The 25,838-nt window shown below is 40.7% G+C and overlaps 1 protein-coding gene across 6 annotated transcripts in view; it reads right to left on the minus strand.

Annotated features, from left to right (window-relative positions):
* Positions 1 to 1,326: 1,326 nt before the first annotated feature.
* Positions 1,327 to 25,838, minus strand: part of LOC138854804 (double-stranded RNA-specific editase B2-like) — a 189,721-nt gene continuing 165,209 nt past the window's right edge. For all 6 annotated transcript variants that reach the window (XM_070099943.1, XM_070099942.1, XM_070099941.1 and 3 more), the window contains 2 exons: positions 14,957 to 15,093; positions 1,327 to 1,472 (listed from right to left, as the gene is read on the minus strand). In XM_070099943.1, coding sequence (XP_069956044.1) covers positions 1,386 to 1,472; positions 14,957 to 15,093 — 224 coding nt within the window. In that variant the 3' untranslated portion in view covers positions 1,327 to 1,385. The remainder of the gene's footprint in view (positions 1,473 to 14,956; positions 15,094 to 25,838) is intronic.

The following is a 25,838-nucleotide window of genomic DNA, read 5'->3' on the forward strand; positions in this document are numbered from 1 at the left end:
ATGCTATCCTCTCAAGTTATAACATTGGTATCAATGGTTAATGTGAATCACTCAATGTACATTTGGCTTAACAAACCTTTTGTCCTGTTTTTATGAATATCATCAAGAGGGGGTCAACTATATCATAAATAAATTTAAATTTTTTAACACAACAACTGTCTCCTGCCAAGGCATAGTGACTTACAGAAGAAAACACATTCATCAACATTCACTCAACAGTTGCCATTCCAGAAGAGCACTGACATCCTCCTTCAGAGTGCAGGAACTGCCCTTCTTTCCTCCAGCACCAGTTCCCCTGAATAAGCATTACCCTGCTCACACTTTAACAGCACACTTACTCCTATCTAACACACTCACACAAGCCTGCTGGATGCTCAAGCCTCTAAAACTCAAAACATCTTGTACTTCATCCCTTCAACCATTCCTGGGACAACCCCTTTCCCTTCTACCCCAGATTTATATACCCTCATCAACCTGTGTCCATCCTCTCTGCATGCCCAAACCACCTCAATAACCTCTCTTCGACTCTGAATTACATTCTTGGTCACTCAGTGTCATTTAATTTCTAAGCTTTGAATTCTCTGCATAATATCCACACCACACTGCACTCAAGACATAACATATCTGCCTCAAGCCTTTTTTTTTTCCCCTGCAGCATTCGAAATGCATGTCTCACACCCTTATAAAAATAGTGATACCATTATATTCTGATATATTCCCTTTTTTACCTCCAAAGATAAACTTCTTTCTTTCCATAGATATTTCAACATATGACCCACCTTTTCCTCATCAATTCTATGGTTCACCTTATATTTTACAGACTATCTGCTGATAAGTCCACTCACAAATATTTAAATACATCCACTGTAGTGAAGGCATGCCTCTGGCAAGACAGTGATGGAGTGAGTGACGATGAATCTTCTTTTCCGAGTCACCTTGCTTCGGTGGAAAACGAATGTTAAAAAAAAAAATTCTTCCAAACTCCCTCTCTCCAAACCTGATATCTAATCTATCATTGCCTACACTTTTTTGTTACCCTTATCACCTTGCTCTTTTCTATGCTCACTTTTAATTTCCAGTTTTTATATAGTAAATAAAAGGAATTACTTGAGGAACACTTAGCATTTAGTATTAACTTACTGTATATTAATTGCATTCACTGACATTCGGCATGTCAAATGAATTGTAAAGAGTAAGCAGTTACGTGGCCAACTTTAACAAATCCAGGGTGAGTGTGGACACAAATATTTGAAGGGAACATCTTTTAACTGATTTACTACCATATATCCTAAGGACTGAAAAAAGAGCATTATGTAAAATCTTAAGCCGTGTGCATGGACAGGCTCTGGCTGATAGTGAATGGATGAAACAATAATACGTAGTTGCTAACCTCCTAGCTTCTCCCAGGGTCGCTTCCTCTTCTCTGGCTGTTCTCCTTCCTGCAACTGCGTCTCATTATCACACACTGCAGCCTGAAATTTATATTTCTTTAATAATGGAGGGATGAGAGGAGGGTAAGAAAATATAAGATACATGGGATGGAGATTAGAATTAAGGAAAAGTAGTGAAGGAAGGGGGGAAGATCTATATCCCCATAGTTAATGACTAAAGGGATTATCAGGAAGCTAAGAATTAACACGAAATCTTCGCTAGCCTGATAGGAAGTAAGCATCAAGTCTACTGCTGAGTGATCTGTCAGATGAAATGGATACAAAAAATATTAGGCTCAGGAGTGGGCTCCAAAATATGAGGGTTCCTACACAAGCAAAATTTATCAGGATACTGCTTTGAGGATGATGTGGACACCTCATAAGAAGAGGACCTGCAACCAGGAATGACAAATAGACTGACCTACCTGGAAGCAGCTTATTCCACTGTTAAGAAGTCCCAGTAGCCCCAACAAATCAGCTTGCATGGCTACTATCTGCTACTTGTTAATGGCTAAGGAGATCACTGACCCTTGATAACAGCCTTAGGCAAGGTTTGAGGCTGTGCCCCAGGACAAGTGCATTTTATCATAATACAGCCTCAAAAGTTTGCCAAATATTTGATAAAAGCACACTAACTTTTTTAAGTGAGACAAGCTCAACTCTGAAAGCTTCGAGGAAATGAAGTGTGCTAAGCTGCAAACAAACAGGTAGGCCATGAAGTAGGAAAAAACCTTCCTACAACCTTACCTGAAACAGAAGCTACAAAAAACAGCACTGTATATAAGCCAAGGTGCAAGTGAGTGAAGAGAGGTCAGGATAGATACAAGCAGCAGTCAGATCATGTTAGGCTCAGTGGAAACAAAGTCTCGTGACAGCCATGTCACTATCTGGGGCAAAGTGTGGTCTAGAATTATGTGGGCCAAAATATTAAGAGCCTTTGCAACTATTTGTTCAATAGTGTTGGAAACTGCAATCAGTGAAGCTTTCATTCACTGTCATCTTGTTTATCTCAGGCTTAGTGAAAACTACTTGGGACTTATTCCAATTCACCAGGTGGCCTTCTTCTTGTGGAGTACAGACATTGCTCTGATCGTTAGTATTGGTTATATATTTGTAGATGCTCGTTCTGATGGACAGGTTCCTTACACTTTCTCTTATGTACTTTTAACTGCAGTGTCAGTATGGGATAGTGTAGATCCCAACAGTGGAAGCTGGGGAGAGATGAAGTCATTTTCTGATGAGGTTCTTGATGAATGTGTCACAACTGCTGAACCATTATGACAGAATTATGGAGGCATTGGAAGACCGACAAAAATGCAGATATGATTTACACAGATTTTGCAAAGGGGTTTGACAAATGTGATCATGGAGTGATAGCGCACAAAATGAGGGCCATGGGCATTACAGGGGAAGGTAGGCAGATAGATTTTCAGGTTCCTAACACAGAACACAAAAAGTAGTAGCGAACAGGGAGAGATCCAGCATCAGCGAGGTTAAAAGCTCAGTGCCCCAAGGCACTGTCCTGGCACCTCTGCTGTTTCTCATCCTCATTGCAGACATAGATAAAAACACCCGGCACACTTTTGTACCATCATTTGCAGATGACACTAAAATAGGCATGAAAGTCACTACAGTAGAGGACACTGAAAAAGCACAGGAAGACATAAGCAGGGTTTTCCAGTGGGCATTGGAGAACAACATGACGTTCAATGGTGATAAGTTCCAGCTGCTTAGGTATGGAAAGAATGAAGAACTCAAAAGGAACACTATATACAAAACTCAAGAGGGTTACCAAATAGAACAAAAGGAACACGTAAAAGACCTGGGAATAATTATGTCAGCTGACCTTTCTTTTAAAGACCATAACAAGACAAAGATCAAGAGAGCCAGGAAGATGACGGGGTGGGTATTGACAACTTTCAAAACAAGGGAAATAATGCTGATGGTGACACTCTTCAAATTGCTAGTGCTCCCTCATTTAGAATACTGCTCAGTGTTGATGGCCCCGTTCAAAGCAGGAGAAATATCAGACCTGGAACAAATACAGAGATCGTTTACGGCTCGCACTGAAACAATAAAACACCTAAATTACTGGGAGCGCCTTCAAGTCTTGAACATGTACTCATTAGAGTGGAGGAGAGATACATGATAATGTATACCAGGAAAGTACTTGAGGGCCTGGTCTCAAATCTGAACACTGCTATAACAACATAATGGAGTGAGAGATATGGTAGGAAGTGTAAAATAAATCCAGTGAGGAGCAGGGGTGTGGTGGAGACAATAAGGGAACACTGTATCAACATCCGGGGTCCCAGACTAGTCAACATCTTACCAGAAGATATCTGAAACACAGTTGGAACAAGTGCAGAAGCTTTCAAGAGGAAACTGGACACGTATCTTCACCAGGTGCCAGATCAACCAGGCTGTGATGGATATGCGGGGCAGCGGGCCTCCAGCAGCAACAGCCTGGCTGACCAGGTGAGCACCAGACGAGCCTGGCCCATGGCTGGGCTCTGAGAGTAGTCAAACTCTTGAAGCTCTTCAAAGGTATATCAAAGGTAAGGTAAGGTGGTGGCCTGCAGAGGACATCAAGGAAGAGAAATCTCACTCTTCACACTCGAACTCCAGAATAAACTGATAGTGAGCTCAACTGAGTTGATCTTATTGAAGTTGTAACTAAGTCACAGTGTTTGGAACAATATTCGGAATCCTTCTGTTTTGAGATTATACTTAAATATATTCAATAGCACAGTAATAAGGGGATCCTAACTATCTATGGCAACTGCCTTAGTGCTGTGCTAGTCAACATATTTAAGAATAATTTAAAAACAAAGATTCTGAGTCATTATTGGCTACACCTTAGCTTTGTTACAACACAATGACTACATCTGGGTTTTCTACCCTAGATATAAAAACATTAATGACCTCCTTGACATGATCAACTGGTGGAGCTGAACCTATTGAGAGTGAAGGCAGGCTTTCCTTCCTTGATATCCTCCTCTGCAGGATACTGGGCAGATACTCTGACCTTCAAAACAGAAACAAAGCCCACTAACAAGGATGACCTGACACATACCAAAAGTGGAGGAGAAATAAGCTTTCTAGGAGCTCTCACCATTTCCAGTTTTGAATTTCTCTATGTCCCAGGAATGCTCTCAATCATAAGCCTTCACACAACTCCCTTTTCCATTCATTTTATCCAGGAGGCAGACACTGGGCTTAATCTATCCTACATGCACTCCCACTAAGTTTGGTCAGGGCTAAGTGGGAGCAATGATGTGGTCAATAACATAATCTGTGCTCTCACCAAGAGCAACATCAAAGTGGCTTAAAAGTCACCACATCAATTAGGGACCTAATCAAGAAATGACCCTCCACCACCTCCCCATTCCCACAGTGGGATATACACAATCCCATACTAATACGCCTACCATACAAACAACTCACCTACCATTCAAACAGAACTCACCTACTATACAAACAGAACTCACCTACTATACAAACACAACTCATCTACCATACAAACAACTCACTTAGCATACAAACAACTCACCTACCATACAAACTTTACTCACCTACCATACAAACATAACTTGCCTACTTTACAAACATAACTCACCTAACATACAAACATAACTCACCTACCATATAAATATAACAACATAACATATGACCTCTTTTGTAATAATGAACCACTTACTTTCCTCACTCTAGCTATATTATATGATTGCCTTTCTATTAATTATATCATTAATTATCCCTTCTATTAACTATAATATTGGTCATCCCATCTTGGAAATACATTATCGGTAATCTTGTGTATTAACTATATTATTGGTCATCCCTTCTGTTACTATAATATTCGTCATCCCGTCTTTGGAATATATTATTGGTTATCTTGTGTATTAACTATATTATTGGTCATCCCTTCTATTAACTATAATATTAGTCATCCAGTCTTTGGAATATATTATCGGTAATCTTGTGTATTAACTATATTATTGGTCATCCCTTCTATTAACTATAGTATTAGTCATCCTGTCTTTGGAATATATTATAGGTAATCTTCTGTATTAACTATATTATTGGTCATCCCTTCTATTACTATAATATTAGACATCCCGTTTTTGGAATATATTATCGGTAATCTCGTGTATCAAGTATATTATTGGACGTCCTGTGTGCAAAATATACTGTTGGTCATCAAGTGCATTAGCAATATATTTGGTCAACCCATCTATTTTAGGAAAGTACTCAGTGTTTCTTGAGATTTCTACTTGAGTTTTTCCTGAAGCAACAATCGTTTCTTCAATGGCAAAAGTGGAAGGAAGAAAAGACGATTTCTTCGCTAAGACTGCTGACGGACAAGAAGCTGACAGTGAGACTCAGCTTCTTATGAAGGACTCACTCGAGATGTCAAATGATATAGCCAGCTATGTCAGTGCAAACTTCAAGAGACCTTGCTCCACATCACCTCTCACCTCACCTTCCAAAAAGCCAAAATTGGATGTGACTCTCCTCCAGGACAAGAGTACTGAACTTGCAGAGAATTTCTGCCCCCCAGACAGTGAGACAAAAACAGGTGGATCCACCAGCGACACTGTCATCCCTGTATTATCCTGGAGCAGCCTGGATATCAAGAAAAGACTTGGAAGAGGGGGATGTGGAGAGACTTCCAAAGCTATCTTAAAACAAAAAGATGGTTCCACAACCACCGTCGTCGTCAAGGAGTTCTTCGGTGACATTTATGTGGAAGAAGCTGTGAAGGAAGCCAGAGCTCTCCTGAAAGTTGATGGTGCTGGTGGAGTTCCCAAACTTTATGGAATAATTTACGAACCTTTGGCTATCGTGATGTCATATTGCACAGGGATAACTTTCTCAAAATTTATATTGAAGAATTCTTTGGAAGATTGCCTGAAGGCATATAAAGCAGCTAAGGAAGCACTAAAAGATTTCCATAAGACCGATTTTGCCCATAATGACATAACAGAATCAAATATCATGATTAGAAAGAAAGGGCAAAATTACATAGCACAGGTAGTAGGTTGGTAGACAGCAACCACCCAGGGAAGTACTACCGTCCTGCCAGATGACTGTGAAACAAAAACCTGTAACTGTTTTGCATGATGGTAGGATTGCTGGTTTCTTTTTCTGTCTCATAAACACGCTAAGATAACAGGGATATCTTGCTACTCCTACTTACACTTTGGTCACACTTCACAGACACGCACATGCATATATATATATACATACATCTAGGTTTTTCTCCTTTTTCTAAATAGCTCTTGTTCTTTTTATTTCTTCTATTGTCCATGGGGAAGTGGAAAAGAATCTTTCCTCCGTAAGCCATGCGTGTCGTATGAGGCGACTAAAATGCCGGGAGCAATGGGCTAGTAACCCCTTCTCCTGTATACAATTACTAAAAAAGAGAAGAAGAAAAACTTTATAAAACTGGGTTGCTTAAATGTGCGTGGATGTAGTGCGGATGACAAGAAACAGATGATTGCTGATGTTATGAATGAAAAGAAGTTGGATGTCCTGGCCCTAAGCGAAACAAAGCTGAAGGGGGTAGGAGAGTTTCAGTGGGGGGAAATAAATGGGATTAAATCTGGAGTATCTGAGAGAGTTAGAGCAAAGGAAGGGGTAGCAGTAATGTTAAATGATCAGTTATGGAAGGAGAAAAGAGAATATGAATGTGTAAATTCAAGAATTATGTGGATTAAAGTAAAGGTTGGATGCGAGAAGTGGGTCATAATAAGCGTGTATGCACCTGGAGAAGAGAGGAATGCAGAGGAGAGAGAGAGATTTTGGGAGATGTTAAGTGAATGTATAGGAGCCTTTGAACCAAGTGAGAGAGTAATTGTGGTAGGGGACTTGAATGCTAAAGTAGGAGAAACTTTTAGAGAGGGTGTGGTAGGTAAGTTTGGGGTGCCAGGTGTAAATGATAATGGGAGCCCTTTGATTGAACTTTGTATAGAAAGGGGTTTAGTTATAGGTAATACATATTTTAAGAAAAAGAGGATAAATAAGTATACACGATATGATGTAGGGCGAAATGACAGTAGTTTGTTGGATTATGTATTGGTAGATAAAAGACTGTTGAGTAGACTTCAGGATGTACATGTTTATAGAGGGGCCACAGATATATCAGATCACTTTCTAGTTGTAGCTACACTGAGAGTAAAAGGTAGATGGGATACAAGGAGAATAGAAGCATCAGGGAAGAGAGAGGTGAAGGTTTATAAACTAAAAGAGGAGGCAGTTAGGGTAAGATATAAACAGCTATTGGAGGATAGATGGGCTAATGAGAGCATAGGCAATGGGGTCGAAGAGGTATGGGGTAGGTTTAAAAATGTAGTGTTAGAGTGTTCAGCAGAAGTTTGTGGTTACAGGAAAGTGGGTGCAGGAGGGAAGAGGAGCGATTGGTGGAATGATGATGTAAAGAGAGTAGTAAGGGAGAAAAAGTTAGCATATGAGAAGTTTTTACAAAGTAGAAGTGATGCAAGGAGGGAAGAGTATATGGAGAAAAAGAGAGAAGTTAAGAGAGTGGTGAAGCAATGTAAAAAGAGAGCAAATGAGAGAGTGGGTGAGATGTTATCAACAAATTTTGTTGAAAATAAGAAAAAGTTTTGGAGTGAGATTAACAAGTTAAGAAAGCCTAGAGAACAAATGGATTTGTCAGTTAAAAATAGGAGAGGAGAGTTATTAAATGGAGAGTTAGAGGTATTGGGAAGATGGAAGGAATATTTTGAGGAATTGTTAAATGTTGATGAAGATAGGGAAGCTGTGATTTCGTGTATAGGGCAAGGAGGAATAACATCTTGTAGGAGTGAGGAAGAGCCAGTTGTGAGTGTGGGGGAAGTTCGTGAGGCAGTAGGTAAAATGAAAGGGGGTAAGGCAGCCGGGATTGATGGGATAAAGATAGAAATGTTAAAAGCAGGTGGGGATATAGTTTTGGAGTGGTTGGTGCAATTATTTAATAAATGTATGGAAGAGGGTAAGGTACCTAGGGATTGGCAGAGAGCATGCATAGTTCCTTTGTATAAAGGCAAAGGGGATAAAAGAGAGTGCAAAAATTATAGGGGGATAAGTCTGTTGAGTGTACCTGGTAAAGTGTATGGTAGAGTTATAATTGAAAGAATTAAGAGTAAGACGGAGAATAGGATAGCAGATGAACAAGGAGGCTTTAGGAAAGGTAGGGGGTGTGTGGACCAGGTGTTTACAGTGAAACATATAAGTGAACAGTATTTAGATAAGGCTAAAGAGGTCTTTGTGGCATTTATGGATTTGGAAAAGGCGTATGACAGGGTGGATAGGGGGGCAATGTGGCAGATGTTGCAAGTGTATGGTGTAGGAGGTAGGTTACTGAAAGCAGTGAAGAGTTTTTATGAGGATAGTGAGGCTCAAGTTTGAGTATGTAGGAAAGAGGGAAATTTTTTCCCAGTAAAAGTAGGCCTTAGACAAGGATGTGTGATGTCACCGTGGTTGTTTAATATATTTATAGATGGGGTTGTAAGAGAAGTAAATGCGAGGGTCTTGGCAAGAGGCGTGGAGTTAAAAGATAAAGAATCACACACAAAGTGGGAGTTGTCACAGCTGCTCTTTGCTGATGACACTGTGCTCTTGGGAGATTCTGAAGGGAAGTTGCAGAGATTGGTGGATGAATTTGGTAGGGTGTGCAAAAGAAGAAAATTAAAGGTGAATACAGGAAAGAGTAAGGTTATGAGGATAACAAAAAGATTAGGTGATGAAAGATTGAATATCAGATTGGAGGGAGAGAGTATGGAGGAGGTGAACGTATTCAGATATTTGGGAGTGGACGTGTCAGCGGATGGGTCTATGAAAGATGAGGTGAATCATAGAATTGATGAGGGAAAAAGAGTGAGTGGTGCACTTAGGAGTCTGTGGAGACAAAGAACTTTGTCCTTGGAGGCAAAGAGGGGAATGTATGAGAGTATAGTTTTACCAACGCTCTTATATGGGTGTGAAGCGTGGGTGATGAATGTTGCAGCGAGGAGAAGGCTGGAGGCAGTGGAGATGTCATGTCTGAGGGCAATGTGTGGTGTGAATATAATGCAGAGAATTCGTAGTTTGGAAGTTAGGAGGAGGTGCGGGATTACCAAAACTGTTGTCCAGAGGGCTGAGGAAGGGTTGTTGAGGTGGTTCGGACATGTAGAGAGAATGGAGCGAAACAGAATGACTTCAAGAGTGTATCAGTCTGTAGTGGAAGGAAGGCGGGGTAGGGGTCGGCCTAGGAAGGGTTGGAGGGAGCGCGTAAAGGAGGTTTTGTGTGCGAGGGGCTTGGACTTCCAGCAGGCATGCGTGAGCGTGTTTGATAGGAGTGAATGGAGACAAATGGTTTTTAATACTTGACGTGCTGTTGGAGTGTGAGCAAAGTAACATTTATGAAGGGATTCAGGGAAACCGGCAGGCCGGACTTGAGTCCTGGAGATGGGAAGTACAGTGCCTGCACTCTGAAGGAGGGGTGTTAATGTTGCAGTTTAAAAACTGTAGTGTAAAGCACCCTTCTGGCAAGACAGTGATGGAGTGAATGATGGTGAAAGTTTTTCTTTTTCGGGCCACCCTGCCTTGGTGGGAATCGGCCGGTGTGATAATAAATAAAAAATAAATCTTATAGACCTGGGTAGTGCAGTAGACAAGACACAGAAACCCAAGCTTTACAAGAAAAAGAAAGAAAATGATAAAAAGTATTTGAAGGAAATACGCGGATTCATCCTGCAAGACAAGAAGGTGACTTATTGGTGAGTTACAAAACCTAGGATCAAGTTCCACCGTTTCCTGCGGTCACCATTCCTTGAGACCACCGTTCCCTGTGGCCACAGTTGCCTGCGATTACCGTTCCCTGCGATCGTTTCCTGTGACCACTGTTGCCTGCAACCACCGTTTTTTGACACCATCATTTCCGGAGACTAATCACTCACACCGGTAATGAGTTTAGATGCTTGAGTGTACTGAGGATATCAGACAGAGTCAAGCCTCCACCATTCTTCAGACCACCCTTCACTAAGCCCATTGTTCCTCAAGTTTTATTAGTTCAATATCTTTGTTATGTACCCCATACCCAACTCACGAGTGTCAGTGAAAAGATTACAGAAGTACATAATGGGTGCAGGGACTGTGTTGAAAGGCTTTGATAACTGAAGAAGTTACAATAGTAATGAACTAATTACATGTTCATATCTACAGTACAGTGCCTGCACTCTGAAGGAGGGGTGTTAATGTTGCAGTTTAAAAACTGTAGTGTAAAGCACCCTTCTGGCAAGACAGTGATGGAGTGAATGATGGTGAAAGTTTTTCTTTTTCGGGCCACCCTGCCTTGGTGGGAATCGGCCGGTGTGATAATAAATAAAAAAAAATATCTAATCACAATCGCAGTGAGTTATACATACAGACATGAATTGGATCACCATCCCTTGACCCCACCATTCAAGGATCACACATTTCCTTGACCCCACCATTCAGGGGTCACACATTTCTTTGACCCCACCATTCATGGATCACACATTTCTTTGACCCCACCATTCATGGATCACACATTTCTTTGACCCCACCATTCATGGATCACACATTTCTTTGACCCCACCATTCATGGATCACACATTTCTTTGACCCCATCATTCATGGATCACACATTTCTCTGACCCCACCGTTCAAGGAGAATACCTGGAGAGGGTTTTGGGGGTCAACGCCCTCGCGGCCCGGTCTGTAACCAGGCTCGGGACTATGAAATTAAAATTGCTAGGGATTCGAAAACTAACCCAAAAAGTTTTTTCCAGGTTTATAGAACAAAAGTTAGAGATAAGATAGGCCCCCTTAAAAATAACTCTGGGCATCTCACTGACAAGGAGAATGAAATGTGCTCTATTCTTAATAATTACTTTATCTCGGTTTTCACTCAGGAAGACACTGACAATATCCTAGTAATTAATTTTTATAGTGGGCTTGAAGATGATAAATTATGCAGTATCACAATCACTAGCGAAATGGTTATCAAACAGATAGACTGGTTAAAGCAAAATAAATCCCCGGGCCCTGATGAACTTTTTTCAAGGATTCTTAAAGAGTGTAAAGTGGAACTCTGTGAACCTTTAACTAATATTTTTAATTTATCTCTTCAAACAGGTGTAGTGCCTAATATGTGGAAGATGGCTAATGTAATTCCTATTTTTAAAGCAGGGGACAAGTCGTTACCGTCAAATTACCGCCCAATAAGCCTAACCTCAATTGTAGGCAAATTACTAGAGTCAATTATAGCTGATAATATAAGAAGCCATCTCGATAGGCATAATTTGATTAATGATACTCAACATGGTTTCACCAGGGGCCGTTCCTGCCTGACTGATTTATTGACCTTCTTCAGCAAAGCTTTTGAGGCCGTTGATCAGGATAAGGAATTCGATATTGTTTATTTGGATTTTGGTAAGGCTTTTGATAGAGTACCACATCAGAGACTTTTGAAGAAAGTGGCTGCTCATGGCATTGGGGGAAAAATGCTGTCATGGATCGAGTCATGGCTCACTAATAGGAAGCAGAGAGTGTGCATAAATGGGGTTAAATCTGAGTGGGGATCTGTAACAAGTGGCATTCCGCAGGGATTAATTAGTTTTAGGCCCATTGTTGTTTATTATATATATATATAAACGACCTTGACGAGGGAATTACCAGTGACATAAGCAAATTTGCTGATGACACGAAGATAGGTAGGATAATCGATTCAGACGTTGATGTCTCACAACTTCAGGAGGATTTAGAAAAACTCAATTCGTGGCCAGAAAAGTGGCAGATGCAGTTCAATGTAGATAAATGTAAAGTTCTAAAGCTCGGAAATGTCCATAACCCTAGCACCTACCAGCTTAATAATGTTGAACTTAGCCGTATAGAATGCGAGAAGGATTTGGGGTAAGCAGCAACCTTAAACCAAGACAGCAGTGCCTAAGCGTGCGTAATAAGGCAAATAGATTGCTGGGATATATATCAAGAAGTGTAAGCAACAGAAGTCCAGCGGTTATACTTCAGCTTTATACATCTTTAGTAAGGCCTCACCTAGATTATGCAGCTCAGTTCTGGTCTCCATATTACAGAATGGACATAAATTCGTTAGAAAACATTCAGCGTAGAATGACTAAATTAATACATAGCATTAGAAATCTTCCTTATGAAGAAAGATTGAAGACCCTTAAATTACATTCACTTGTTAGACGAAGAATGAGGGGAGACATGATCGAAGTGTATAAGTGGAAGATGGGGATTAATAAAGGGGATATTAGCAAGGTCTTGAGGATCTCTCTCCAGGAGAGAACCCGCAGTAATGGATTCAAATTGGGTAAGTTTAGATTTAGAAGGGATGTAGGAAAGTATTGGTTTGGAAATAGGGTAGTTGATGAGTGGAACAGTCTACCTAGTTGGGTTATTGAGGCTAAAACCTTGGGTAGTTTCAAATATAGGTTGGATAAATACATGAGTGAGAGGGGTTGGATTTGAGTGGGAGTTGCATATGAGAGTGGATACAGTTATCAGAGCTTATTTCTTGGGTGGCATTGAAAACTGGGTTGGGCAAATGTTTTGTTAGTGGGATGGATTGTAATGGACCTGCCAACTATGGGCCAACAGGCCTGCTGCAGTGTTCCTCCTTTCTTATGTTCTTATGTAATACTGCAACAAGAAGTAAGTGGGAGAAAGAGGAAGAAACCTGAGTATCACAAAGCAGGGACAATCAGCACAATGTCTGTGCAACCCATCAGAACACATGCCATCTGATGATCAAATGGAATAGGGGTTAAGTAATTTTCAATAAATCCAAGCTAAACAGACGGTGGTGCTTGAAAACTTCACTGACTGCAATTTCTAATACTACTGAACAAATAATGGAAAGTTACTATAGCTAGAATACTTTGGCAATCATGATTCTAGACCACATTTCACCCTATCCACACTGTGACATAGCTGTCAAGTGATCTACTTACGTTGAGATTGACTTAGCTGGTGCTCATACCTAACCTTCCTTCACTACATGCACCTTATCTTCATGTACTATGTCACAGGAGTGAACAAGGTTCCAGAAGACAAACATTGCCTAAAAATGTCTTGACAATTGTGCACATCAATTTCTTACCATGTTGGAACCGTATAGCAAAACCTTGATTCAACGAACCCCAATCTAACAGATTTAGGATTTAGTTGATAAAAGCAGTGATTAGACAATGTCCAGAAACAAGGGACCAAGCCCATTAACCCTTTCAGGGTCCAGAGGCCAAATTTCTAAGTGTGCACCAGTGTCCAAGAATTTTCAAAAAATAATTTTGTTATTTTTTCTTATGAAATGGTAGAGAATCTTTTTCTGAAGGTAATAAAACAAAAAGTACAAAATTTGGTGGAAAACTGACGAAATTATGCTCTTGTGAATTTTGATGTGGCAGCGATATTTACGCATCGGCGATTTTGCTGACTTTGACTCCCATTTTAGGCCAATTACATTATTCCAGTTGACCAAATTCTTAGTTATTTCAGTAGTATTACTTCTATTCTATCAATTGAGCACAAGAAATCGCCAAATCAACTGTTTCAACTACAAAATAATGTGATCGGAAATTGGTAATTTGGCCAATTTAATGCAAAGTTCAAAATATTCCAATTTCAAAATAGGGTCCAGAATAAACAATGCAGGCATTCCTGGCACTAAACTAACATTTCCTCTGTTCATTAGTTATGTTTTCAGGCTTTACAAGTGAATTCCATTTTAATTTCTTATTCACATAATGAATTTTTATTCAAACCAAAAAATAGAAGATTTACTGTTATGCAATATAGTAATAATTGTATAAATAATATCATCACATTTGTGAACGTATATTAGACCCACCCGCTGGCGTGTATTAGATGTGTGAGGTCATTTGTTTACTCTTGAACATCGACAAAAATTTAACATTTTCACTACTTTGAGCTCAATTTCAAGCCTTTTCCATTACTAAAACCAATCAAAATTATCTCTATTTCTGTAATATATCTTCCATTCTATCAAATGAGACCAAGAAATCGCAAATAGAACCATAAAGAGCATACAAAAAACCACTGCAAAGTCGCTGTTTTAATAGAAAATTATGGTCTAATTTTTTTTCTCTCTCATTTTGCACTGTGTGCTGCAGGATTTGTTTTATGTGGTGCACACATACCACGTAGATGTATTCTCTCATATCTAGGCCCAAATTTACTTCTCACAGCTTATCAGAGTGAGCTGAGCTCATGGCGTAGATCTACGGTTTGGACCCTCAACGTAAAGCTGTAGATCTACGGCATGGACCCTGAAAGCTTTAAATTCAAAACTGTCCACTGTTATTACAGTTTGTTGAGTGAATTGATTTTGCATTTAATGGGAGAAGTCCGATAAATCCAGACAATCATGGATTTTGTGGACAATTGGCATTAATGGACAACCCCCTCTCCCCTATTTGATCAATGAATCAAGGCTTCACCTTATTACTTCTGTACCACATTAAGTAATTTCTCACCTCACTACCATCTTCCATGTTTACATCCTGAGGTTGAGCATCAAGATTCTGCTCATAAAAGTCATCCATGGGGGGTTCAACTTGGGGTACTGATTCATCCGCTGGTGCTGAAGAACGCCAGTTGCTACGGCCACGACCTAATGAAACAACATTATTATTAAATTAGGAGGAATGTAGAATTACACCAATAAATTATTGGATGATTTTTTAACATACCAACCATCTCCCACCAAGGTAGGGTTACACAAAACAAGAAGAAACACTTTCACTATCACTAATTTAATCACTGACTCTGAAAGAAGTGTTCCGACATCACAGTTCACATGACCCTCCAAACTGGTATGTGCCCATCCCTACTTCAGAGGGGTGGGCACAGTGCCCACCTCCAGGACTCAAGCCCAGCTAATCAATTTTTCCCTGAACCCCCCTCAGAAATATTACCTAGCTTGCACTCCAACAACATGTCAAGTCAGAAAATATTAAAAAATTATGTTCAAAAAGGCATTTTACCTACCAACTGTGAAAATACAATTCTGAACAAACAGTCAAAAAATTACTAAAAGCTAAACTAAACAATATATTGTTTCCAGAGTTCATCGACTAATTAAACAAAACTAACACAAAGCCAACAGAAGAAAAGCAATTCTGATGCTCTGATAATACATATGAATACAGTGGACCCCCGCTTAACGATCACTTCCCAATGCGACCAATTATGTAAGTGTATTTATGTAAGTGCGTTTGTACGTGTATGTTTGGGGGTCTGAAATGGACTAATCTACTTCACAATATTCCTTATGGGAACAAATTCGGTCAGTACTGGCACCTGAACATACTTCTGGAATGAAAAAATATCGTTAACCGGGGGTCCACTGTACTTGAAAATGAAAATGCTTATTTCCTTGCAAAGTTTACATATTATAAAATATTAAGTACAAAGAAGGCCACTAGCATGCCTAGGCATGCACGAAGATATTATTACACTCATCTAAAATAATATAAGTGAAGATAAATTATCACCACCACAAAAGCAAGAAAGCTGTCACTGAACCTTTGAAACAATGTATAGAAATATAAGATAATAAGAGCAGCACTGTAGCAGGCCTACTGGCCCATGCAAGCAGGTCCCACTTATTTTTTGAAGCTACCTAATGATATTGCTTCAATGGTGCTAATCAGCAGTTTGTTCTGCTCATTAATGACTAAACTGTTAAACCAGAGCTTTAACCCTTAAACTGTCCAAGCGTAGATCTACGTTCACGTGTTTAGCGCTCCTACCTTGATTTTCCCCATTTGAAAACGTGTAAAAAAAAGAAACGTAGATCTACATTCGGAGCCCCCCGCACGTGGATGTAGATCTATATTTGGACAGTTTAAGGGTTAATATATCCTTTCAAAATCTAAATTTGCCCAAATTGAATCTAACGATGGGAGTCCTGTCTTGGTTATGTAATTTCAACATGTTATTTATATCCCCTTTATTTATGACTCACGAAATCCTAACAACATGATTGCAAACAAACCATAGAATGGGTAGGGTTTGAATCCATGCCAGTGAGTTCTAAAACTCCAGTATGTAAGCCACTGGGCCAGCTGGCTACAGTAAGATTCATCCAACTAGGTATATTTCTATACACCGAAGGGAGGTTAGCATGGGCACCACGGTGGCCACAAATGCATGCATTTACAGATAAATCTCCCACCAGCATGACCATGGTGAACTCTAGCTCAATTCCCCTCAAAGCCACCAGTGACTTACACACAGGCTTGGAGTTTCAGGACTCACTCACGGGTTCAAACCCCCCACCCATTCTGTGGCTTGTTTGCAACTGTGTTCCTACGATTTCATGAGTCATTATGGCAGTTTTGAGGGGACCTGAGCTAGAGTTTGCCACAGTCACACTGATGAGAGATTCATAAGAACATAAGAAAGAAGGAGCACTGCAGCAGGCCAACTGGCCCATGCGAGGCAGGTTCAAGTCTCCCACTGGCTTAACAAAATGATCCAACCTAGTCAGGTCAGGTCACATTCACTTAAGGAAGGAGCATGGCATCAGATCCATTAACACAAGCTAGTAAGGTCCAACTCACACCCATCCATACCCACTCATGTGCAATGGTACCTTGACTTACAAGTGCCCCAACTTACGAGTTTTGTGAGTTGATAGCCGTCGCTCGGTCACTTTTTTTTGTTTTGAGTTGCGAGCAAAAATCCGAGTTACAAGTGAGCTTCAGATACTCTGCCACTAATTGGCGCAGCAAATGCTACAACATCCGTCCAGCATCCCGCATCTCACTAGTTCAGTGCACGTGGTTACCTTGCCGTGGAAGCATCTCTCGTGTTGTGCTTTTTGTGCAGTTATTTTGCCAAATTTCTTTTTTCTAACCATGGGTCCTAAGAAAGTAAGTGCAAAGGACAGTGCTGAGAAGAAAAGGATGATGATGTCCATTGAATTAAAGCATGAAATCAAAGAAAAACATGAGTGAGGTGTGCATGTAGTCTACTTGGCGAGGCAGTACGAGAGTAGTACTTCTACGATATGTACCATACTAAAGCAGAGGAAGTCAATAAAGGCTATAACACCAGCCAATGGCGTTAAAATAATTTCTAAGCTGCAGACCTCTGTCCATGAAAAGATGGAAAAGCTGCTGATGATGTGGTTGACGGAGAAGCAGCTCGCAGGAGATGTCTCTGCGAGAAGGCACTAGGCATTTACGCTGATTTGCTGCAGCAGACCCCAGGCACTTCAACGGACGAGGCATCGGAAGAGTTGCTTAAAGCCAGTCAGGGTTGAGTTGACAATTTTAAAAGGAGGACCAGCATTCACTCTGTCATCAGACATGGTGAGGCAGCAAGCTCGGATGTAAAATAAGCTGAAGATTACCTCAAAACTTATGCAGAAGTGATAGTCTTCAACTGTGACGAGGCAGGGCTCTTCTGGAAGATGCCAAGGAGGACTTACATAAATGCAGAGATGATGATGATAGGCCACAAACCCATGAAGGATAGGTTAACCCTCGCACTGTGCGCCAATGTGAGTGGCGACTGCAAAATCAAGCCGCTGCTCGTATATCATTCAGAAAACCCCAGAGCCTTTAAGTAGCAAAGGAAGGGGTAGCAGTAATGTTAAATGATCAGTTATGGAAGGAGAAAAGAGAATATGAATGTGTAAATTCAAGAATTATGTGGATTAAAGTAAAGGTTGGATGCGAGAAGTGGGTCATAATAAGCGTGTATGCACCTGGAGAAGAGAGGAATGCAGAGGAGAGAGAGAGATTTTAGGAGATGTTAAGTGAATGTATAGGAGCCTTTGAACCAAGTGAGAGAGTAATTGTGGTAGGGGACCTGAATGCTAAAGTAGGAGAAACTTTTAGAGAGGGTGTGGTAGGTAAGTTTGGGGTGCCAGGTGTAAATGATAATGGGAGCCCTTTGATTGAACTTTGTATAGAAAGGGGTTTAGTTATAGGTAATACATATTTTAAGAAAAAGAGGATAAATAAGTATACAAGATATGATGTAGGGCGAAATGACAGTAGTTTGTTGGATTATGTATTGGTAGATAAAAGACTGTTGAGTAGACTTCAGGATGTACATGTTTATAGAGGGGCCACAGGTATATCAGATCACTTTCTAGTTGTAGCTACACTGAGAGTAAAAGGTAGATGGGATACAAGGAGAATAGAAGCATCAGGGAAGAGAGAGGTGAAGGTTTATAAACTAAAAGAGGAGGCAGTTAGGGTAAGATATAAACAGCTATTGGAGGATAGATGGGCTAATGAGAGCATAGGCAATGGGGTCGAAGAGGTATGGGGTAGGTTTAAAAATGTAGTGTTAGTGTTCAGCAGAAGTTTGTGGTTACAGGAAAGTGGGTGCAGGAGGGAAGAGGAGCGATTGGTGGAATGATGATGTAAAGATGTAAAGATGTAAAGGGAGAAAAAGTTAGCATATGAGAAGTTTTTACAAAGTAGATGTGATGCAAGGAGGGAAGAGTATATGGAGAAAAAGAGAGAGGTTAAGAGAGTGGTGAAGCAATGTAAAAAGAGAGCAAATGAGAGAGTGGGTGAGATGTTATCAACAAATTTTGTTGAAAATAAGAAAAAGTTTTGGAGTGAGATTAACAAGTTAAGAAAGCCTAGAGAACAAATGGATTTGTCAGTTAAAAATAGGAGAGGAGAGTTATTAAATGGAGAGTTAGAGGTATTGGGAAGATGGAGGGAATATTTTGAGGAATTGTTAAATGTTGATGAAGATAGGGAAGCTGTGATTTCGTGTATAGGGCAAGGAGGAATAACATCTTGTAGGAGTGAGGAAGAGCCAGTTGTGAGTGTGGGGGAAGTTCGTGAGGCAGTAGGTAAAATGAAAGGGGGTAAGGCAGCTGGGATTGATGGGATAAAGATAGAAATGTTAAAAGCAGGTGGGGATATAGTTTTGGAGTGGTTGGTGCAATTATTTAATAAATGTATAGAAGAGGGTAAGGTACCTAGGGATTGGCAGAGAGCATGCATAGTTCCTTTGTATAAAGGCAAAGGGGATAAAAGAGAGTGCAAAAATTATAGGGGGATAAGTCTGCTGAGTATACCTGGTAAAGTGTATGGTAGAGTTATTATTGAAAGAATTAAGAGTAAGACGGAGAATAGGATAGCAGATGAACAAGGAGGCTTTAGGAAAGGTAGGGGGTGTGTGGACCAGGTGTTTACAGTGAAACATATAAGTGAACAGTATTTAGATAAGGCTAAAGAGGTCTTTGTGGCATTTATGGATTTGGAAAAGGCGTATGACAGGGTGGATAGGGGGGCAATGTGGCAGATGTTGCAAGTGTATGGTGTAGGAGGTAGGTTACTGAAAGCAGTGAAGAGTTTTTACGAGGATAGTGAGGCTCAAGTTAAAGTATGTAGGAAAGAGGGAAATTATTTCCCAGTAAAAGTAGGCCTTAGACAAGGATGTGTGATGTCACCGTGGTTGTTTAATATATTTATAGATGGGGTTGTAAGAGAAGTAAATGCGAGGGTCTTGACAAGAGGCGTGGAGTTAAAAGATAAAGAATCACACACAAAGTGGGAGTTGTCACAGCTGCTCTTTGCTGATGACACTGTGCTCTTGGGAGATTCTGAAGAGAAGTTGCAGAGATTGGTGGATGAATTTGGTAGGGTGTGCAAAAGAAGAAAATTAAAGGTGAATACAGGAAAGAGTAAGGTTATGAGGATAACAAAAAGATTAGGTGATGAAAGATTGAATATCAGATTGGAGGGAGAGAGTATGGAGGAGGTGAATGTATTCAGATATTTGGGAGTGGACGTGTCAGTGGATGGGTCTATGAAAGATGAGGTGAATCATAGAATTGATGAGGGAAAAAGAGTGAGTGGTGCACTTAGGACTCTGTGGAGACAAAGAACTTTGTCCTTGGAGGCAAAGAGGGGAATGTATGAGAGTATAGTTTTACCAACGCTCTTATATGGGTGTGAAGCATGGGTGATGAATGTTGCAGCGAGGAGAAGGCTGGAGGCAGTGGAGATGTCATGTCTGAGGGCAATGTGTGGTGTGAATATAATGCAGAGAATTCGTAGTTTGGAAGTTAGGAGGAGGGGCGGGATTACCAAAACTGTTGTCCAGAGGGCTGAGGAAGGGTTGTTGAGGTGGTTCGGACATGTAGAGAGAATGGAGCGAAACAGAATGACTTCAAGAGTGTATCAGTCTGTAGTGGAAGGAAGGCGGGGTAGGGGTCGGCCTAGGAAAGGTTGGAGAGAGGGGGTAAAGGAGGTTTTGTGTGCGAGGGGCTTGGACTTCCAGCAGGTATGCATGAGCGTGTTTGATAGGAGTGAATGGAGACAAATGGTTTTTAATACTTGACGTGCTGTTGGAGTGTGAGCAAAGTAACATTTATGAAGGGGTTCAGGGAAACCGGCAGGCCGGACTTGAGTCCTGGAGATGGGAAGTACAGTGCCTGCACTCTGAAGGAGGGGTGTTAATGTTGCAGTTTAAAAACTGTAGTGTACAGCACCCTTCTGGCAAGACAGTGATGGAGTGAATGATGGTGAAAGTTTTTCTTTTTCGGGCCACCCTGCCTTGGTGGGAATCAGCCAGTGTGATAATAAAAAAAAAATAATAAAAATAAGATTCTAAAAGAAAAGCTGCAGGTTATGTGGAGGGCAAACCTGAAGGTGTGGGTCACCAGGCAGCTCTTTGTGGAGTGGGTAAACTTGGTCTTTGGTCCTGCCGTTAAGAAGTATCTCCAGGAAAATAACCTACCACTGAAAGCCTTTCTCGTCCTGGACAATGCACCTGCTCACCCATCAAACCTCGAAGACAGCATCCTCGAAGAGTTCAAGCATCTGTTTTGCCGCTGCTTTGAGGTGATGGAGAGCACAAATTTCACCCTTTGAGAGTTCTGGAAGTACCACTATAACATCATGATATGCCTCAGAATTATAGATATGACCTGGCAGGGTGTTACAAAGAGGACCTTGACCACTGCGTGGAAGTAGCTGTGGCCTGAGGTTGTGTCCGAAAGGGACTTCGAAGGATTTGAACCCGAAGCGGCAGTGGTGGAGGGGATTGTGTCCCTTGGAAAATCCATGGGCATGGAGGTGGCTAAAGGAGATGTGAACAAGCTCATCGAGGAGCACTCCGAGGAACTGACAATGGCGGAGTTAAAGGAACTACAGACGCAGCAGCATGCGGAGGTTTTGCAGGAAATTGGTGCCAGAGAGGAGCCAGATGTGGAGGAGGTTATCTCTACAAGTGAGATAAAGGAAATATTGGGAATCAGGGAGACTTTCAGAGTTTATTGAAAGGAAACACCCAGAAAAAGTTGCAACTGGTCATGCATTGGCACTATTTAATGACACTTGCCTAACTCATTTCCAAAACATTCTGAAAGGGAGGATGAAACCAACCTCCTTGGACAGGTTTTTATTGAAACACCCTGCAGATGAAAGTGAGGAAAGCATGGAGAAAAAGGCAAAAATCAATGAAAAAAAAAAATTGTAGCAATTAAGTTCAGCGACAAAGTGTAGCATTAGGAGTGTAGCAAGTAAGTTAAGTGATTAACCCTTAAACTGTCCAAACGTACATCTACATTTGCTCGCGTAGCACTCCAAACGTAGAACTACTTTTTTTTTACATTGTATATTATGGAGAAAATCAAGGTCAGAGTGCTACACGCGCAAACGTAGATCTGTGTTTGGACAGTTTAAGGGTTAAGCGACTGAGTTTATGACGAACGAAAGCGACTGAAAAGCACGAAACGAAACGAACTCTTCCAATCTCCTTTGCCTATCTTTTCCACCCTCCACTTCCCCCAGCATCTTCCGTTAGCCCAAGTCGTCTGATCTCCAAGGAATACAGTATACATTTTATATAACCAGTTTATTTCTTTACATTCTCTTTTATTATGTTTTTATACAATATTTCTTATTTATAAATACATTTCTCTTTTTTAAAAACTCGTAACAAAAAAATTGGGGTGGTCTTTTGGGGGTTGGAATGGATTAATGGCATTTCACTTAATTTCAATGAGGAAAATTGATTTGATATACAGCAGACCCTCGAATTTTGTAATTAATCTGTTCCTGAGTCTGACGAAAGGCGAAATTTACGAATGGTGAAACCATTTTCCCCATGAGAAATAATGAAATCCAATTACATAATCCATTTCAGACACCCAAAAGTGTTAACAAAAAAATACATTTTTAGAGATTAAATATAGATTTACATACAGAAAACAATGAGAAATAAATATTAACCCTTTCAGGGTCCAGAGGCCAAATTTCAAGAATTTTCAAAAAATAATTTTGTTATTTTTTCTTATGAAATGGTAGAGAATCTTTTTCTGAAGGTAATAAAACAAAAAGTACAAAAGTTGATGGAAAATTGATGAAATTATGTTCTTGTGAATTTTGATGTGTCGGCAATATTTACTCATCGGCGATTTTGCCGAGTTTGACTCCCACTTTAGGCCAATTACAGTATTCCAGTCAACCAAATTCTTAGCTATTTCACTAGTATTACTTCTATTCTATCAATTGAGCACAAGAAATCGCCAAGTCAACTGTTTCAACAACAAAATAAAGTGACCGGAAACTGGTAATTTAGCCAATTTAATGCAAAGTTCAAAATATTCCAATTTCAAAATAGGGTCCAGAATAAACAATGCAGGCATTCCTGGAACTAAACTAACATTTCCTCTGTTCATTAGTTACGTTTTCAGGCTTTACAAACCAAAAAAATAGAATATTTACTGTTATGCAATACTGTAATAATTGTATAAATAATATCACCACATTTGTGAATGTATATTAGACCCACCAGCTGTCATGTATTAGACTTGTGAGGTCATTTGTTTACTCTTGAACATCAGCAAAAATTTAACATTTCTGCTACTTTGAGCTCGGTTTCAAGCCATTTTCATTACTAAAACCAATCAAAATCATCTTTATTTATTTAGTACATCTTCCATTCTATCAGATGAGACCAAGAAATTGCAAATACAACTATAAAAAACATACGAAAAAACACTGCAAATTCGCTGTTTTAATTGAAAATTACGGTGTCAGTTTTCTTTTTCTCTCATTATGCACTGTGTGCTGCAGGATTTGTTTTATGTGGTGCACACATACCACATAAATGTATTCTCTCATATCTAGGCCCAAATTTACTGTTCACAGCTTATCAGAGTGAGCTGAGCTCATGACGTAGATCTACGGTTTGGAACCTGAACGTAAAGCCATAGATCTACGGCACGGACCCTGAAAGGGTTAAGCACTAATGAAATGAACAAATGAGCATTTAAATCACTATTACATACCTTTATTGAAGACTCTTGTTGGGAGAGGGAGTGTGTTTGGAGATAGGACAAAATACTTAAATATGACGAGCTAATATCAACTCTACGGCATATTTATCTATCACAATTAACCCTTTCAGGGTCCGTCCCGTAGATCTACGGCTGGTCGGTGAGTGTCCAAACCGTAGATCTACGCCAAAATTCTAGCGCCGTCAAATTTAGCGCGAAAGCGCTCATAGGCCTACATATGAGAGAATGGGTCTGCGCCGTGGGTGTGCGCCGTAAACAAAAAATCTAGGCGCCTGCATAGCATTGTGGGAACGCCGGCTCAGTCACCCTTGTTCACCATGTCTCGTCGCAAGTCAGCTCTCACTCCCCGGAAAATTGGGACTCTCCTCTTCCTGTCTGATAGTTCTGACACTGATGGAAGTGGAAATGAAGACGAATTCTACGGCTTTGATAAGTTAGTGACCGAAAATAATGACCAGGATATCGATAATAGTGCAGAAAACCCCGACGATCCTCGACCTTCTACCTCTGGTGTGGGCACTCGTGACTCACGGTCGGGTATTCCTAAACGTAAGAGAAAACTAATATTTTCCCGTGGCCTGGCCTCTGACTTCAGTAATGACGATGATTCTGACGTGGATTGTGATTTTATTGCGCTCGACGATCATTCGAGTAGTGATAGTGAGGAAACATATTCACCAGTGAAGCGTCGGTATGTTCGCCGCCGCATGGGCTCGGGTAGTGTACCCTATGCTGTGCCCAGGGGAGGGAGTTCATCCCGGAGTACATCCCGGAGTACATCCCGTGGCCCTACACCCGTTTTAGGTAGTGATAGTGAGGATGATGTGGCTACACTTGGCATGGATGGGCCACAGACATCAGTGGATGGTGTTAGTGGGGCTGGTGGTGGTAGTGGCACCGCCATGCCTGACTCGCTGTGCCACGCGGGAACCCACGCTGCTGACTCGTCAGTTCAAGGACAAAGCTGAGCGTCACCCACCAGCCCGCCACAACCACCCGTACAACCAGCCTATGATGTCCAGTATCCACCAGCAAACCGTATCTGGGATTGGCAGCAAAATCCCAATTTTGTTCCCAGCCCTCACCACTTTGATGACTCGCAAAGTGGAATTCTACCTACCTGTCCCCTTGGAACCACGGCCAATGAACTGGAATTCTTTGAATTATTCTTTGACCAGCCATTGATGGAAATTATTGTCAGGGAAAGTAATAAGTATTTTCAGTACACCATGGCAAATACGATCTTATCACCACAGTCAAGACTACACAGGTGGAAAGAGACGACTGTTGCAGAAATGTATTTGCTTTTTGCAACAATAATGCTTATGCCTCACGTCTATAAGCATAATATAAAAGCATACTGGTCCACAGATCGGCTAATTTGTACCCCATCCTTCAGTGAAATAATACAAGTGAACAGGTTTATCTTACTGTTACGTATGTTGCACTTCTCTGACAAAACCAGGCCTGACAGAAGTGACAGGTTATACAAGATTAGAAATGTTTTCATGTATCTCAAACAAAAGTTCAGGATATACTTTTATCCATTCAAGAATCTTGTAATTGACGAGTCTTTGATTTTGTTCAAAGGTAGACTGTCATTCAAGCAGTATATACCGAGCAAGAGGAACCGCTTTGGTATAAAATTGTTTGTACTCTGTGATTGTGACAGTGGCCTGGTGTTGGATATTGTTGTATACACGGGTAGTAAAACATTGAAAGATACCAAGATGTTATTGGGTATATCAGGTGACGTAGTGAGAAACATGATGGCACCTTATCTTGGTAAGGGCCATACATTATATACCGATAACTGGTACACAAGCCCATTACTCAGTGATTTCATGCGAGTGAACAAGACAGATGTGTGTGGCACAGTGCGTTCTAATCGTAAACATATGCCCAGGCTCAACGCAGGTGTTCGTGGTGATGACGTGCATGTGTTTACTGCCAATGACATCATGGCATTACGGTGGCATGACAAACGAGATGTCACATTGTTGACAACCATTCACCGTAATGAAATGCAAGACAGTGGCAAAGTTGATCGAGTGACTAATGAACGTATT

The sequence above is a fragment of the Cherax quadricarinatus genome, chromosome 70 (assembly GCF_038502225.1).
Source record: "Cherax quadricarinatus isolate ZL_2023a chromosome 70, ASM3850222v1, whole genome shotgun sequence".
NCBI classification, from domain to species: Eukaryota; Metazoa; Arthropoda; class Malacostraca; order Decapoda; family Parastacidae; genus Cherax; species Cherax quadricarinatus.